The sequence below is a fragment of the Anabrus simplex genome, chromosome 1, assembly GCF_040414725.1.
Source record: "Anabrus simplex isolate iqAnaSimp1 chromosome 1, ASM4041472v1, whole genome shotgun sequence".
Lineage (NCBI taxonomy): Eukaryota > Metazoa > Arthropoda > Insecta > Orthoptera > Tettigoniidae > Anabrus > Anabrus simplex.
This window is the reverse complement of record NC_090265.1, coordinates 370,506,457-370,522,225: the sequence shown is the minus strand read 5'-3', so window position 1 is coordinate 370,522,225 and position 15,769 is coordinate 370,506,457. Positions and strand designations below refer to the sequence as shown.

The 15,769-nt window shown below is 37.9% G+C and overlaps 1 protein-coding gene across 8 annotated transcripts in view; it reads right to left on the bottom strand.

Moving 5' to 3' along the window:
* ATP7 (copper-transporting ATPase 1) overlaps positions 1-15,769 on the bottom strand; it is a 570,660-nt gene that overhangs the window by 116,321 nt on the left and 438,570 nt on the right. For all 8 annotated transcript variants that reach the window (XM_067134917.2, XM_067134919.2, XM_067134923.2 and 5 more), the window contains one exon: positions 5,930-6,089. In XM_067134917.2, the coding sequence (XP_066991018.2) occupies positions 5,930-6,089 (160 nt within the window). The remainder of the gene's footprint in view (positions 1-5,929; positions 6,090-15,769) is intronic.

The window sequence follows — 15,769 nt, the reverse complement described above, 5'->3', positions numbered from 1 at the left end:
TTGGTTTCTATTTTGGCTACTGTGTTTATGATGTCTACCTCTTTATTCTTGTTAGGCCAATTATACTTAGGACCCTTGTTCAAGAGCTCTATCTCTTTATCTGAAAACTGTCTATCCGTCAAATTTACTACCGTAGGAGTGTTGGTACGTAAAGGGTTTATATTCTGTTTATCCGTATTCTGCTTAGAATGTTGTGTTTGGGATACTCTTAATTGCATCAGTTTTTTATCCAGTGTTTCCTGTTTCTTATCCATCAAATATATCAATTTGTTTTCTACATGTTGTTGGAACGATTTCCATTCTAATGGGGCTAAATCTTGGGCTACTATTAAACGTTCTATATAACTGTAAGTTCAATTGGGCTTTCTTTTTGTACAATATGTTAATTTCATTCTTTAACCAAATATCGTTTACTCTATTTTGAACTCTGTTCATATTAATATTACTTACATTCTTTCTATGGATCAACCAACGTAATAAGATAATTTTAAACATTCGCCTTTTCTCCTGGCCAATATTCTTTAGCTCCTGTTCACAAAAATAACCAAAATCCAACCTCAATATTTCAACCAATCTAGTCTATAGAAGACTTGTATTGACACTGGTTCATGCGCCCATGAACGTATGATTTATTGGCAATTCTCACTATTTTCGGTACTTTTCTTCTTGTTTGAATTTAAGTATGATGTTGCGCTTACCTTTAATTATGTTACGTTTAGTTATTTTTCGTTGATTTATAACAAGTTTCCCTTGGCGTGCACTCATGTTACAGGTCATACGAACACTGTTTGCTTATTTCTTCCTTTCGCTTCGCTAACATACGTCATTTTTTACGTTGCCTGTTGATTGGTCACATTACCTTCACATGACTGCTTGCGTCACCGGCAACTTGTCTCCTTCTGGTACCGAGAATGTGTTCTTCCGCGTCTCTATTTTTTCATTGGTTATTTCTGTTTTTTCCCTTGCCTTTATTATATTATTAATTTATGAAAATTATGAATATTCTTTCTGGACTTCTCTTTTTTCATTATTTTGTATTTTTTGGTAAGGTTTCTCATGTACTTTTTGGTAATTATTATTGTTAGTCTTGCAGCACTACTTTTTGTTGAGTCTGGAATATTCTGCAGTGCTTCTTAAGGACTGCTACTCAACATACTCCACTCCACTCTGCTCTGCACTCTGCACTAGACTCCGAACCTGGACTCCGTTCCAAGGCTCGACTTGAGGACTCGGCGTGAGGACTTGGCTCCTCACTTTCCTTCGGGCAGCCCGCTAGAACTGTCAATTCGCAGCAACGTCCATGGCCGCCTCGCCGCGTGTTTGGAAGTGGCATTTGTCATGACGTGTAATCACTTCGCCCTGCTTGGGGCCGTTGACACGGGCTTGCCCTCCTGTATAAACAAAACTATGTCAAGCCGAGTACCTTCTACTTCGCACCAGCTGGCCTGTTCAGCAATTCAACTCTATTAAATTTCATTAATGCGAGCCTGGAGTTAGCATTCTGCTTTACTTTTATGGACACTTTTAATCTACGTTTGTCGGCATGTCTGACCTAGAAGATGACATTTCCTACTGAGCTGGTTTGCCTAAAAGGATTTGAATTTTACACTCAGTGTTGGACTATTAATCTGACAGCTCAATGTTTTCATTATTGTTAATGTTATCTCCCCGGTGGAGAATTTAATGTTGCAAGTCTGCCTCAAGTTCGTTATTAAATTTCGTGTCCTTTTCAATCTATTGTTAAAGCAACCCATGTTTTTTCTATTTAGCTTCGTCATTTGATGGTTTTGAATATTCATTTACTACTATGTAAAGTTTCAATACTGGTTTGGCTCGCGCCAGCCTTTCACATTTAAAGCAATATTCAGATAATTCTGAATTTTCTCAGTTTCAATTTATAATCACTATCATGCGCACAACCGGTGGTCAGTTCGGCTCAAGGCTAGGTGTACGTCACTTGAATTTCGTATTTAATCATGGATCAAATTATTCAAAGAATTTATTGTTGTTTTTTTCTGAAAGATTATAATAAATGTTGTTGTTGACTGCTGATCCTTTATCTTTCATTCCCGTAAAACTGGGAATTACTCCTTGTTCTTTCCTGGTTTTACCAGACACTGCCTCAAGCTAACATATGCTCGAATTTTCTTATGAAAAAGATCCACTTCAGTGCAAGACAAGAGTTGTTTTTAGAATTTTATGTGACGTAAATTTTCTTTTGGACAAAGATTTTAAAATGTTTACAATGATTTTAACATGTGTTGTATATGTCAAGTCTGAACATCATATTTTATAACTACTATTCCTTAGTGTTTTTAACCTTAAGTAATCACAGTTCAGTTTTTATAAATTATAAATGCCAATGTCCTCTAAGTAATGTTTGTTTTAAGATTAAATAAGGCTGATGATGCCCAAAAAGAATGGCAAAACTTGTCCCCTTAAAATTTAAAATTTCTACGTTTATTTAACCACATAACGTGGTATTAATTGTATTGAATAGGTGGGGTAATAAATATACTCCTTTTGTAAACTAAGTGATACATACCACTTAGTCGAGCAGCTCATCTTCCTTCTCCCAGTTCTTCCCCGTCTAAACTTTGCAACATTTTTGTAACGCTATTCTTTTGTCGGAAATCACCCAGAACAAACCAACCTGCTTTTCTTTGGATTTTTTCCAGTTCTTGAATCAAGTAATCCTGGTGAGCGTCCCATACACTGGAACCATACTCTAGTTGGGGTCTTACCAGGGACTTATATGCCCTCTCTTTCACATTCTTACTACAACCCCTAAACACCCTTATAACCATGTGCAGAGATCTGTATCCTTTATTTACAATCCCATTTATGTGATTACCCCAATGAAGATCTTTCCTTATATTAACACCCAGATACGTACAATGATCCCCATAAGGAACTTTCACCCCATCAATACAGTAATTAAAACTCAGAGGGCTTTTCCTATTTGTGAAACTCACAAGCTGACTTTTAACCCCATTTATTATCATACCATTGACTGCTGTCCATCTCACAACATTATCGAGGTCATGTTGCAGTTGCTCACAATCTTGTAACTTATTTATTACTCTATACAGAATAATATCATCCGCAAAAAGCCTTACCTCTGATTTCACTCCTTTACTCAAATCCTTTATATATGTAAGAAAATATAAAGGTCCAATAATAATGCCTTGAGGAATTCCCCTCTTAATTATTACAGGGTCAGATAAAGCTTCGCCTACTCTAATTCTCTGAGATCTATCTTCTAGAAATATAGCAACCCATTCAGTCACTCTTTTGTCTAGTCCAATTGCACTAATTTTTGCCAGAAGTCTCCCATGATCCACCCTATTAAATGCTTTAGACAGGTCAATTGTGATACAGTCCATTTGACCTCCAGAATCCAAAATATCTGCTATATCTTGCTGGAATCCATTGGGGTTCCACAAATAGGAAAAGTCCTCTGAGTTTTAATTACTGCATTGATGGGGTGAAAGTTCCTTATGGGGATCATTGTAAGTATCTGGGTGTTAATATAAGGAAAGATCTTCATTGGGGTAATCACATAAATGGGATTGTAAATAAAGGATACAGATCTCTGCACATGGTTATGAGGGTGTTTAGGGGTTGTAGTAAGGATGTAAAGGAGAGGGCTTAGAAGTCTCTGGTAAGACCCCAACTACAGTATGGTTCCAGTGTATGGGACGCTCACCAGGATTACTTGATTCAAGAACTAGAAAAAATCCAAAGAAAAGCAGCTCAATTTGTTCTGGGTGATTTCCGACAAAAGAGTAGCAATATAAAAATGTTGCAAAGTTTGGGCTGGGAAGAACTAGGAGAAAGGAGACAAGCTGCTCAACTGAGTGGTATGTGATTAGAATAATAACAGTGGTATGTTCTGAGCTGTCAGCGGAGAAATGGCGTGGAATGACATTAGTAGACGAATAAGTTTGAGTGGCGTCTTTTAAAGTAGGAAAGATCACAATATGAAGATAAAGTTGGAATACAAGAGGACAAATTGGAGCAAATATTAATTTATAGGAAGGAGAGTTAGGGATTGGAATAACTTACCAAGGGAGATGTTCAATAAATTTCCAATGTCATTGAAATCATTTAAGAAAAGGCTAGGAAAACAACAGATATGGAATCTGCCACCTGGGCGACTGCCCTAAATGGAGATCAGTATTGATTGATTGATTGATTGATTGATTGATTGATTGATTGATTGAACTCATTTTTGCCAGTAGTCTCCCATGTTCCATCCTATCAAATGCTTTAGACAGGTCAATCGTTATATAGTCCATTTGACATCCTGAATCCAAGATATCTGCTATATCTTGCTAGAATCCATTGGGGTTCCAATGGTCATACAGCATACCTTGAGACCTTAGCTACTCAGGGTATGTCAAATCAAAGTTATACTCCATTTGTAGGCGTAGCCATGCATTAAACTGTCAGGTGACCCCTCAAAACAAAGTGAATAGCGGTGCGTCCATGTGTCGTCTTTAGGTACACAGACTACTGTGGTCATTTGAGCATGTTGTACGTAAACCAGCACACCCCATGAGACATCTCAATGAGGTTCAAGTCGCGAGGGCTGTCACTTTGATCCAGGAAGGTTGGACTTCGTTGTGTTGCCGTGGATCTCAATGTCCCTCCGTCAGTTATTTAACGCTTGTGGAATCGCTACACTGAGACAGGCCAGTTCACAAGGAGGGTTGGACAAGGTCGTAGACGCATGACAACCCCACAGGATGACCGATATCTGACCATATGTGCATTGCAGCGTCGTTCAGCAACTGCCAGAGAACTGCAACAAGACCTCAGGAGTGTCACTGGAGTCACGGTCTCTGACCAGACAGTAAGCAATACGTTAAGAGAAGTGTCCTTACGACCCAGACGTCCTGTTTGAGTGCCCGATTTAACTCAGCACAACGCGCAGCTCGCTTTCTGTTTGCCCGTACCCACATCAACTGGCAACTTCGCCAATGGAGACCTCTGTTGTTCACAGACGAGTCCAGATTTCCCTAACACAGCGTGATGGACGTCAACATGTATGGAGACGCGGTGGTGAGCAGTACATGCCAAATGTTGTCCAAGAAGGCGACCGATTCAGACAACAAGGTTCTGTGATGTGTGGGGTGGCATCAATATTGATGGCCGTACGAATCTTGTCGTAGTCCGTGGTAATCTTACCGCTTCAGGGTACATCGAGGAGATATTGCTACAGGATGTGTTGGTTGCTGCATACAGTGTTGGTCCTGAATCTGTACTCATACACGACAATGCCAGGGCTCGTAGCATGCATCACCAGAGCTGTCTTGAGAGAATTGGACATTCAAGAGATGGAATAGCCAGCAGTGAGTCCCGACCTTATTCCCATTGAGCATGTGTGGGATAGGCTTGGCAGAAGTGTTCGTGGGTGTCCTGTTCCACCACAGACTCTCCAAGTCCTCGAACAGGCTCTCATTGTAGCCTAAATTTGTCCTCACTAAACCTCAACCTCTTTGGAAGAAAGTACATCTATGCATTTACTGAAAAGACAACCTACATGGGCAATTGAAGAAATGCCTGTGTTTTAATTTTAAGATCATCGTTGGGGAAAGTCTGAGGTCTTTAGAAGTACTGGAGAGGTAAGAAAGTACCTCATCCAGAACTGGTGGAGCTATTACTTTTACTCAATTACTTTCCAAAGCTATGCACAACCAATGTAAAACTGTAAAAATAAAATAAAATAGCAGGTGAGTGAGTGCACTATCATAGTTGGTACAGTATCTGTGTTTTTTAAAAGCAAGTGATAACTATATTGTTTAGTGGCACAAGTTTACCTGCAAATACATTTTTAAAAGGATTCCAAGGAACTCTTCCGGTGTGAGTAACCTGTGTTTCCTACTTATCACTGATATTGGAAATTAATTACACTTCAAATTACCTGAACCAATGGGATGTTCACTATTTGTTTCAGCTGTGCCAAGTACTGCCAAAAGTCTTGCCAAAGAGCACACTTGCTCAGATACAAACAGGCTGATGCGGGACACCATGGGTACTCCATGGGTAATAGTCCCCGTCTTGTCGAACACTACACATTTCACCTAGAGACACAAAAGTCACAAAGTATTTAAAAAAATATATATATATATATATATATATTAGGATATTATTCTATGTAACATTTAACTAGATACTGATGTTTCATTGGCCTTTGTGGTAAGTTTTTTGTTTTGTTTATTTGTTTTTTAAATTAGATGGTGTACCCAAAGTGCAAACATGGAGTGGTGCCTGCATTTAAGAGTGGTGGAAGACAAGAGAGGAATCATTTCTAGATACAACATAAATTTCAACCTTTTTCGATGATTACAGTTACATACATACTTGTACATACATGCAGTGATGGGAAGAGTAACCTACAAGAAAAAGCAATCAGGCCAAATTACAGTTACCCGAGAAATATTTTACTCAGTTACAATTACAAATCACTTTTTCAACAAGTAATCAGTAAAATTACGATTACTTCACAGAACACTAGTCATAACAAAATCACTGTTTTTTTGTTTTGTTTTTTGCATGGAGACTGTATCAATACAAATGTTTGCAAGAAAAAGATGACAATTTTGTGTAGTTCCTTTTTAGCATAGAGATATTAAGCACCTATCATCCCCAGGTGAAACTAAACATGACAGCTCAGAACTTTCGAAATCATCTCTCCCCATCATTTTTTATATCCAGCTCCTAGTTATCTTCAGTACAGAGGGCCCTGGGTACGATTACAGGCCGCATCAGAGATTTTAAACCTTAAATGGTTCATTCTCTTGGCTCAGGGACTGAGTATTTGAAATGTTCCTAGTATTTACTTTTTGTAGAATTACTATGCCTTAATTTTTCTTCAATCCAGCAATATTACTGAAAGTGGTTAAATGTAAGAGAGGGCCGTAAGCTCTATATAAGTCAGGAACAAATAAATGCCGTGCACCCTTGTTCAAGCACCTGCCTTACAAGGTCCACACCAGGGTAGCAATAGCCACATTAAGTTATTTTTACCGAGCTCAATAGCTGCAGTCGCTTAAGTGCGGCCAGTATCCAGTATTCGGGAGATAGTAGGTTCGAACCCCACTGTCGGCAGCCTTGAAGATGGTTTTCCATGGTTTCCCATTTTCACACCAGGCAAATGCTGGGGCTGTACCTTAATTAAGGCCACGGCCGCTTCCTTCCCACTCCTAGCCCTTCGCTGTCCCATCGTCGCCATAAGACCTACCTGTGTCGGTGCGACGTAAAGCAACTAGCAAAAAAATAAAAAAGTTATTTTTATTATAATTTTAATTTTATTTAAAATAATTTGCCATTTAATTTACACATAAAATAACTGGTTCTTAAATTTCTTATCAGTAAGCCTCAACCTCTTTGGGGGAAAGTACATTTTTGCATTTACTCAAAAGACGCTCTGCAAGGGCACTTGAAGTGACACCTACGTTTAATTATAAGAACATCGTTACGATAAGTTGGTGTATCTGATCACCCTTTGACATCACTCTTACCAATATGTTACCTGACTTAAGCTCTAGACAGGATGTTGGTTTTATTAAGACTTGGTATGATGTAACAGAGATGATAACATCCTGTACTTGAGAGAGATAAGGTTATGTTGCACACCTATTAGTGAACTATTGCTACACATGCTGGAATGAGACATATCAGTGATGCTTCAATTTTGCCAACAGTGGCTAATCGAGTATTCCTGTACTTGTATACCAGGTTCTGTAAGATCACACAGTATTACAGGCACCTGTCAAGATAAACATATTGTACATGTAGTGGTGGCAGACTGAGCAACTTCTACCAGTATCAGAAATGCATCAGTGGGAACTGTCTAATCAAATCAGAACAACTGATACCATAACAATGTCAATCACATTACCAGTTATGTAATAAAAAAAATTGCCTAGGAGGATTGAATTATGCTCTACAGTGTTTATCAAGAAGAGTAGATTTTGTCTTCATTCAAGTTATGGTTGTCAATGTGAGCAACATAGATCTGGGCAGTGAAATCATTTACAGAGCATTTCCTCGCAGGCCAAATTCCAGTATGTTACATCTTTCATTTGCATTTGATGTTTTGTAGAGTTCCAAATATGTTCAAAACAAAAATGTTCACCTATTCTGCTATCATTTTTGCAAAAGATATGTGAATTATTGTTCTGCCACAATAGTGCCTGTCCATGTGTTCAATAAATTAATACAGATTGACAAGACATCACTGGAAATATGATCACAATATTTTATTTTAAAGTCATGTACTTCAAACGCTAAAAGGCCACTGCTATAACCAGTGCCTAGAAAATCAAGTGCCTTCCAACCGCAATCACTGAAGAAGAATTCTGAGTCACCAATACAGGGTCTTCCTTTCTACGTATTTATTTACATTTAACGACAGTTGGTTAGACAAATTTAGTTTATTTTATAAAAAGAGTTCTTCAGTTTTCTGTCAGCCCATACTTCATTCTCTCGGATCTCACCTTTCTTTCTTAGTCTGAAATCACCTGTCCCATTGTCCATCTGTTGATCTTGGTTTACAGTCTGGTTTGTTAGTGTGAGAGTTTCTTGATTTTTGTCTGTTTTGTTTTTTAAATCTTATTTTGTAGTCCCCCTATATCTTCCTTGATTTCTATAATCCATCTAATGTTGATCTTACTGTTCTATAATTTTTCAATAATTCTCCTGATGATCCTGTTTTCTGGTGTCCTGAGTAGATGGCCAAAGAATGAGATGTTTCTTCCTGATCACGCTCATTACTGGCTTCATTTCCTTACAGTCTCTTTCATTAGAAACTAGTCTCCAGTGTCCATTTTCTTTGTAGTTTTTGTTTATGCACGTTCTGATTCTTCTTCTTTCAATCTTCAGTAATCTGTCCATTTCTGCAGTGTTAGTTGTTTTGAAAATAGTTTCACTTGCATATGTTATTTCTGGCTGTGTAACTGTTTTTAATTTTATGGTTATTGCCAGGTCTTTTTTCTTGTATGTTTTCTTGGTGATATGTTGTGCTCTGGTCAGTTTATTTATTTTACTATATTATGTATGCCCTAACTGCTTTTCACTGAGGTTGTATGTTATTTCTCCAAATTATTTAAATTTTTCAACAATTATGATTTTTTATTTCCTGTTCATCTATTGTGATTTTATTTATGAGTGGTGGGTCAGTTAACATGATTTCTGTCTTTCTGAAGGATAGTCTGAGACCAATTTTCTGCACTATTTCCTGTAGTGATTTAACTTCTTGTCAGGCTTCCTGAACTTTGTTGCACAGAAGCACAAGGTTATCAGCAAATTCCAGGCAGTTTAAACTTATGTTGTCTTTGGATCTTCCAATTTTGATGTTCTCTGAGTTATCCTTACACCATTCTCTCATTATATATTTCAAAGCACAGTTGGACAACAGTAGTAACAGGCAATCTCCCTGTCGTAAACCTGTTTTTTATAAGGAATGGTTCAGAAAATTCCCCTCTAAACATGACGTTAGATTTTGTGTTGGTTAAAGTGAGTTCTATCAATGTTATTAATTCTGGGTGGAGTCCAAAACTTTTAAAGATTTTCAATACTGAAGGTCTATGAATGCAGTCATATGCCTTCTTAAAGTCCACAATGGTTATTTCAAGAGGCCTGTTTTGTTTCCTGTAGTATGCCATGACTAGTTTTAAAGTGATGATCTTTTCTGTGCAGCATCTCCATGGTCTGAAGCCTTCCTGGTATTCACCAAATTCTTGCTCTAGTTGTTCTTTAATCCTACCGTAAAGGATTCTCGTGCAGCCCAAGAGGGAGATATGCCTCTGCACTTTCTAGGTATTACAACAATATTGCTTACTGTACATTTGAGAATGATGGCAGATGTATATACAGTCGAACCTCTCTTCTTCGGTTCCATGGAAAAATGTCCGTTGCGAGAGGTGTCCGCTAAAACATAGTTGTAAAAGTTAATCAGACATACTAACAGCAAAGAACATCCACCTTAAATATAAGCATAAATCATTATTTTGATTATACTAAATAATTTCTAGCTAAATATTTGCCTGGGAGATATTACAAGTGATTTTAAAGCCTTTACATTCGTTACAGCTTTGTGAAGTAATCATTCAGCTGGGTGTACAAATTTAGCACATTTTTCTTCACTGCAATATTCTCGAAAAGGCAATAATGACCCAATGTGACACACAAATTATTTATTCAATTAACCTCAACTTTCAGGTTATTTGCAATTTCTCATGCTTTTTCTTGTAACATTGGCCCTTTCTCTTTGATTGAATTGAACCACTATATACTGCAACGTTCACTTCAGCGAGAAATGACTCACTTTCTTTTCATTCCTCCATTCCTATTTTCCTCTCACTCACTTAAAATGTTATTTTTATTCTTCACAACTATGTTTTCCCGCAGTTAATTTTTCAGGGAGCTTTTCACACTAAAGTGCCCTTTTCAATACATTTTTTTCTTGTCTCGAGATCTAAACGTGCTCGTCGCTCCTACTCATTTTTACTGGGCAACTGAAATGCTACGGTATTTCTGCGTCAACACTCCCTTGTCAAGTTTAACTGAACCACCTGATCTTGACCTTATCAGCGACAATCTGAGTTATGAATAGAATGATGCAAGATACGCTGGTTATTTTAAATTTTTTTTATCATAATCATCATCATTTTCCTTTATCCAGCCGTAGTCGGATAGGGTCAAATACGGTTCCTCTCCACTTTCTTCGGTCTTTCCACCCCTCCTCCTCCAACAATGTGCCCCAGTCCAGGTTTCTTTCTATAATACTGCGTTGTATTGTGTCCTTCCATCTCAATCATGGTCATCCACGGCCTCTCCTTCCTTGCATTTCCATCATCTTTTCTGGCATTCTTTCATCACTCATTCGCTTTATGTGCCCAAAACATCTTGGTCGGCTCTTCTCTATTCTATCATTCATTTTTTCCACTCCAATCTCTTACCGGATTTTCTCATTCCTTATTTTGTCTCTTCTACTCTTCTGTATCATACTCCTCAAGAACTTCATTTCAGCTGTCTGTATTCGACTCTCATCCTTCTTTGCCACTGTCCAAGTTTCTGCTCTGTAAGTTGTTATGGGTATGTAATAGATCTTGTACATAGTTTCCTTTACTTCCATTGGCACAACTTTGTCCAATAACATGTTTTTTTACACTCTGATAGAAATAGCTTCTAGCTTGAATCATCTTACTAATCTCAGCATCCAGTCGAGCATTCTCCATTAATTCACTCCCCAGGTATTTGAACGTCTCCACTACTTCCAGGGGCTTGTCTGCGAGTCTAATCTGACCTGTCCCTTCTTTCTCCCCTCTAGTCATAACAAGAGTTTTACTCTTTTCTACACTTATTTTCAATTGACATTCTTCGATCTTCCCATTCACCACATTCAACTGTTCTTGAACCTTCATGTCCTCTTCTCCCCAAATCACAATACCATCTACAAATAACATGATATTCGTTTCTCTTCTGTTTTCATGATGTCATCCATTACTATTGTAAACAGGATTGGTGACAGAACACTTCCCTGTCTCAGCCCACTAGTGATTTTGAACCAACTTGTCCTGCCAACTTGTGTTTGCATGCAACTACAACATTCCTTGTACATTGCCATGATCATTTTTATTAATACCTGTCCAATTCCTTTTTGCACCAGACTGTCCCAAACTTCAATCCTGGGGACACTGTCATATGCCGTTTCAATGTCAATGTCATCACCATATCATTCCATACTCCTTTTGCTTTTCCATTATTTGTCTCACAATGAAAATGGGCTCTATTGTTGATCTTCCACTTCTGAAACCAAACTGATTTTCCTGTATCTGATTTTCAACCCTCAACCTTATCCTACTTTCCAGTATCCTCTCCATTATCTTATCAACATGGGATATCAGAGTAATTATCCTGTAGTTCTTCAATACTTTCTTATTGCCTTTCTTGAAAATTGGGATGATTATTCCTTTTTGCCAAACCTCAAGGCCCTCTTTATTCTTCCAGACAATCCTGAGAACTTGATATGTCTACTGCAGGCCTACAGCTCCAGCTGCCTTTATCATCTCCACTGAAATTTCATCTATTCCGGCAGTTTTTCCATTCTTCATCTTTCTTACTGCCATTTCAATTTCATTCATTGTAATTTCTTTATCCATTTCTTCATCAACTAATTGCCTTTCTTGGTCATCCAGTGAATGACTATCATTAGTTCTCATGTTCAGCAACTTCTGAAAATACTCTCTCCATCTATTTCTTATTTCCTCTGGATTTGTTAATATTATGCCGCCTTCATCCTTCACAAATCTGGTGTTTACTTGATCTCTCTTTTTGTTTCTTAAAATACCATCCAGCAATTTCTTGCTGCCCTGCATATCATCTTTCAATTTCTGTGCTAATAAGGCCCAGTTTTTCTTCTTTTCTTCCTGCACTACTTTCTTGGTCAAATTCTTAGCCTCCACATATTTTCTTTCACTTTCTTCAGTCTTAGACATTTTCCATGCTTTCCATGCCATTTTCCTCCATTTTAATCTTCACCCTATCATTACACCAGTGTGTCTCTTTGTCTTTCACATTTCCTGATGTTCTATCACATACCTTTTCTGCACTTCCAACCAGTACTTCCTTAAATCTTTTCCATTCATCTTCAACATTCCGCCCGATCTCCATCATGGGTACAAAGGGTATTCCCTTTGAAATTCTTCTTGTATACTTTTCTCCATCAACTTCCATACGTTAATTCTTTTCTATCTCCTTAATGGGTTTTTTTCCATCTTTCCACTTTCAATTTTCCTATCGCAACTCTATGATCTCCACCAAAAGCTTCTTCAGGCATGGCTGCAACATCTAAAAGGTTCTTCCGGTGTTCTTTCTCCATGATTATATAATTAATCATGGTCTTTGTTAGTCTATCTCCCCAACAATAATTTGTAATATTCTGACTGTTGTTCTTGCTAAACCAGGTGTTCCCAACAATCATTTGGTTAATTTTGTTTTCTTAATTTTTACAATTTGCTTTACATCGCACCGTCTTATGGCAACAATGGGATAGGAAAGGGCTGGGAATGGGAAGGAAGCAGGCATGGCTTTAATTAAGGTACAGCCCCAGTTTTTGCCTGGTGTGAAAATGGGAAACCACGAAAACCATCTTCAGGGCTGCCGACGGTGAGGTTCGAGCCCACTATGTCCCGAATGCAGGCTCATGTCTGCGCAATGCTGTAAAATCCCTTAATAACTGCGAGTAAGCAGTCACTGGCAGCATTTCAGGGCAACTAGATTTTTCTCAGTAGGTACACTAATTAGAACACAAGACGACCCTAAGGAAAGCTTTGGAATGAGCCCTGTAAAATAAAATTAGTTCTGTGGAAAAATGTCCACAGAGGGAGGTGTCCGCTGACTAAAGGTGTCCATTAGGGCAGGTTTGACTGTATTTCATTTGTGCTTTATATACGGTAAAAACTAATTGTTATGTGCCCGTTGTTAATGATTAATTTTTGTAATTGCAGCAGTAATGCCATTAAGCAGACAAGAATGGCAGCAGAAGAGACAAGAGCACACCTCAGCTAACATCAATAGTCAGTCAAGGGTAATGTTAATGTTGATAAGTTTTAGGGGTTTAGAAAATTGTTGGCCAACATATTTGTTTTCTTCCAGCGCAACAATATTAGGGCTTCAACCACTCACTCCTCCCTCATTAGTTCCCTTTCCCTAATTCTCTGAGTGATGAGTGACTGTTCCGTTATTTCAATAGTCATCTTCATTATACTCTTGATCAATAGGAGATAATGACATGATTTTGCAGCTTATAAAAACAATTTTAACAACCGTCACCATAGGCACTTACAGTAGTTTAGTTACAATGATGACCGAGCAAAATTTCCACATCAGCGATGGCTGATGGACTTGACAATAACAATCTAAATTTGTTAATACAGTGGACGCCGTCTATTGTGATCTTGGATAATGTTATCAACCGTATTATATAATCACTTTTATGAAGTCCTGTATGGACAAATACTGAAACACTGAAAATCTTTCATTTATTGTGATCATGAATTTGATTTTTATCACATTTGTTTTCAAGGATTTTGTTCTCAAGTATGCAAGTAGAGTCCATACAAAGAAAACATTCCCCAACCTTTAAAAAGCCGTTTTTACACTACGCCTTGTGCCACACCACGTTTTCCTTGTGTTACACCATTCTAACATCGCATTCTTTAGCAATGTCACAGACATATAAAATTGTATTTCACGAATGTGACATGTAATTCGCTTCTATTAGACAGAGATTACCATCCGAGATTAACAAAGCATTTCTCTCTTGCTACTCTTTGCCTTTTGCTCTCTGGGAGAGTCAACAATGACTTGTGTTGAGAAGATGGAAACGTTGGGCTGTAAAATGATTATGCCAAATTTTAAATGGTATTATAAATGGATTTACGATTTACCCCACACGACTCTCTATCTAGAGTCAATCTTCATAATTATATAGAATCGTCAGGTTCTATCTTTGAGGTTTAAGGTATATATATCACTTTTTGGTTAGTCATAGTTTTGCTGACATTGTGTTCTGAGATTCAAGCTTTGCAGGCTTTTCATTATTCATTTGCTGCATACCTATATGTCTTTCAGTTTGTGCGCCTGTTTTTCGTACATTTATTCATACATGAGGGTGGAGGATAACATCGATCTGTGTGAATGAGGTGCTGACCTGTGGTTTTGATTTGAGACCTTTTATTATTTTTCTTTGTGTCTACTACTGGCTGAGCTTGTTTGATATTGATATTGTTTAACGCTAATGCTATGCATTTCATGTTCGGCTTGAGCGAGGCGATGTGAATATGTCATGTAGGATGCATACTGTTTGACGGTATGATTGTAACTGGATAAGCCTGGCCTACTATGCGGCGATCCAGGGTTATGTTGTGGGTATTTGAATCAAGCTCGCGAGCCTGTGATTTTGCTTGTCATGCTGTATTTATTGTCTCATAACGTGTCTTGACAGCTCTATCTATTGGTCTTGCACATTCTGGTCTCTACGCTGTGCATGCATTTGTGTGGATTGGCTGGTTAGATAGGTGTTATTTTTCCACATCTCACGGGAGTTTTTTTTTTACACCATCATTATGCCTTTTATTACGTTTGCTCTCAGCATTACATGTCCGATTTCTTGTTTATTTTAATAGATTTCTCTTTCTATTTTATCTGTTTAATTGTTAGATATGCTTATTAATCTCATAACTATGGCAACCTCTCAGTCTCCTTGTTTTTCGGGCCTATTTCTCAGTGTTTTGTATGTGAGGATGCTGTCTCTTTGGAGATAATTGTTGTGTTCACGACTTTGAATGTATGATTGGAGTTCAAGTCTAGCATTACCGAATGCTTTGATTGTGTGACTTTTAAAGTAATGTTTGTTTCTTTCACACGTGTCCAACTTCTCACTCTGGAGAAAGGAATGTTTTGCGTCAAGAGTTAATTTATTTTTCCATGAAGGATCTATTTTGATCACAATTGCAAACACATTTTGTAATGCCTCTGTTGCATCCTCGTTGATGTTTGCAATGCAGAATTCTGTGGATGGAAAAAAAACATGACTGTGTGCACAATTTTTTTTTTTTTAATTGGCTTTATGTCGCACCGACACAGATAAGTCTTATGGCAACAATGGGACAGCAAAGGGCTAGGACTGGGAAGGAAGCGGCCATGGCCTTAATTAAGGTACAGCCCCAGCATTTGCCTGGTGTGAAAATGGGAA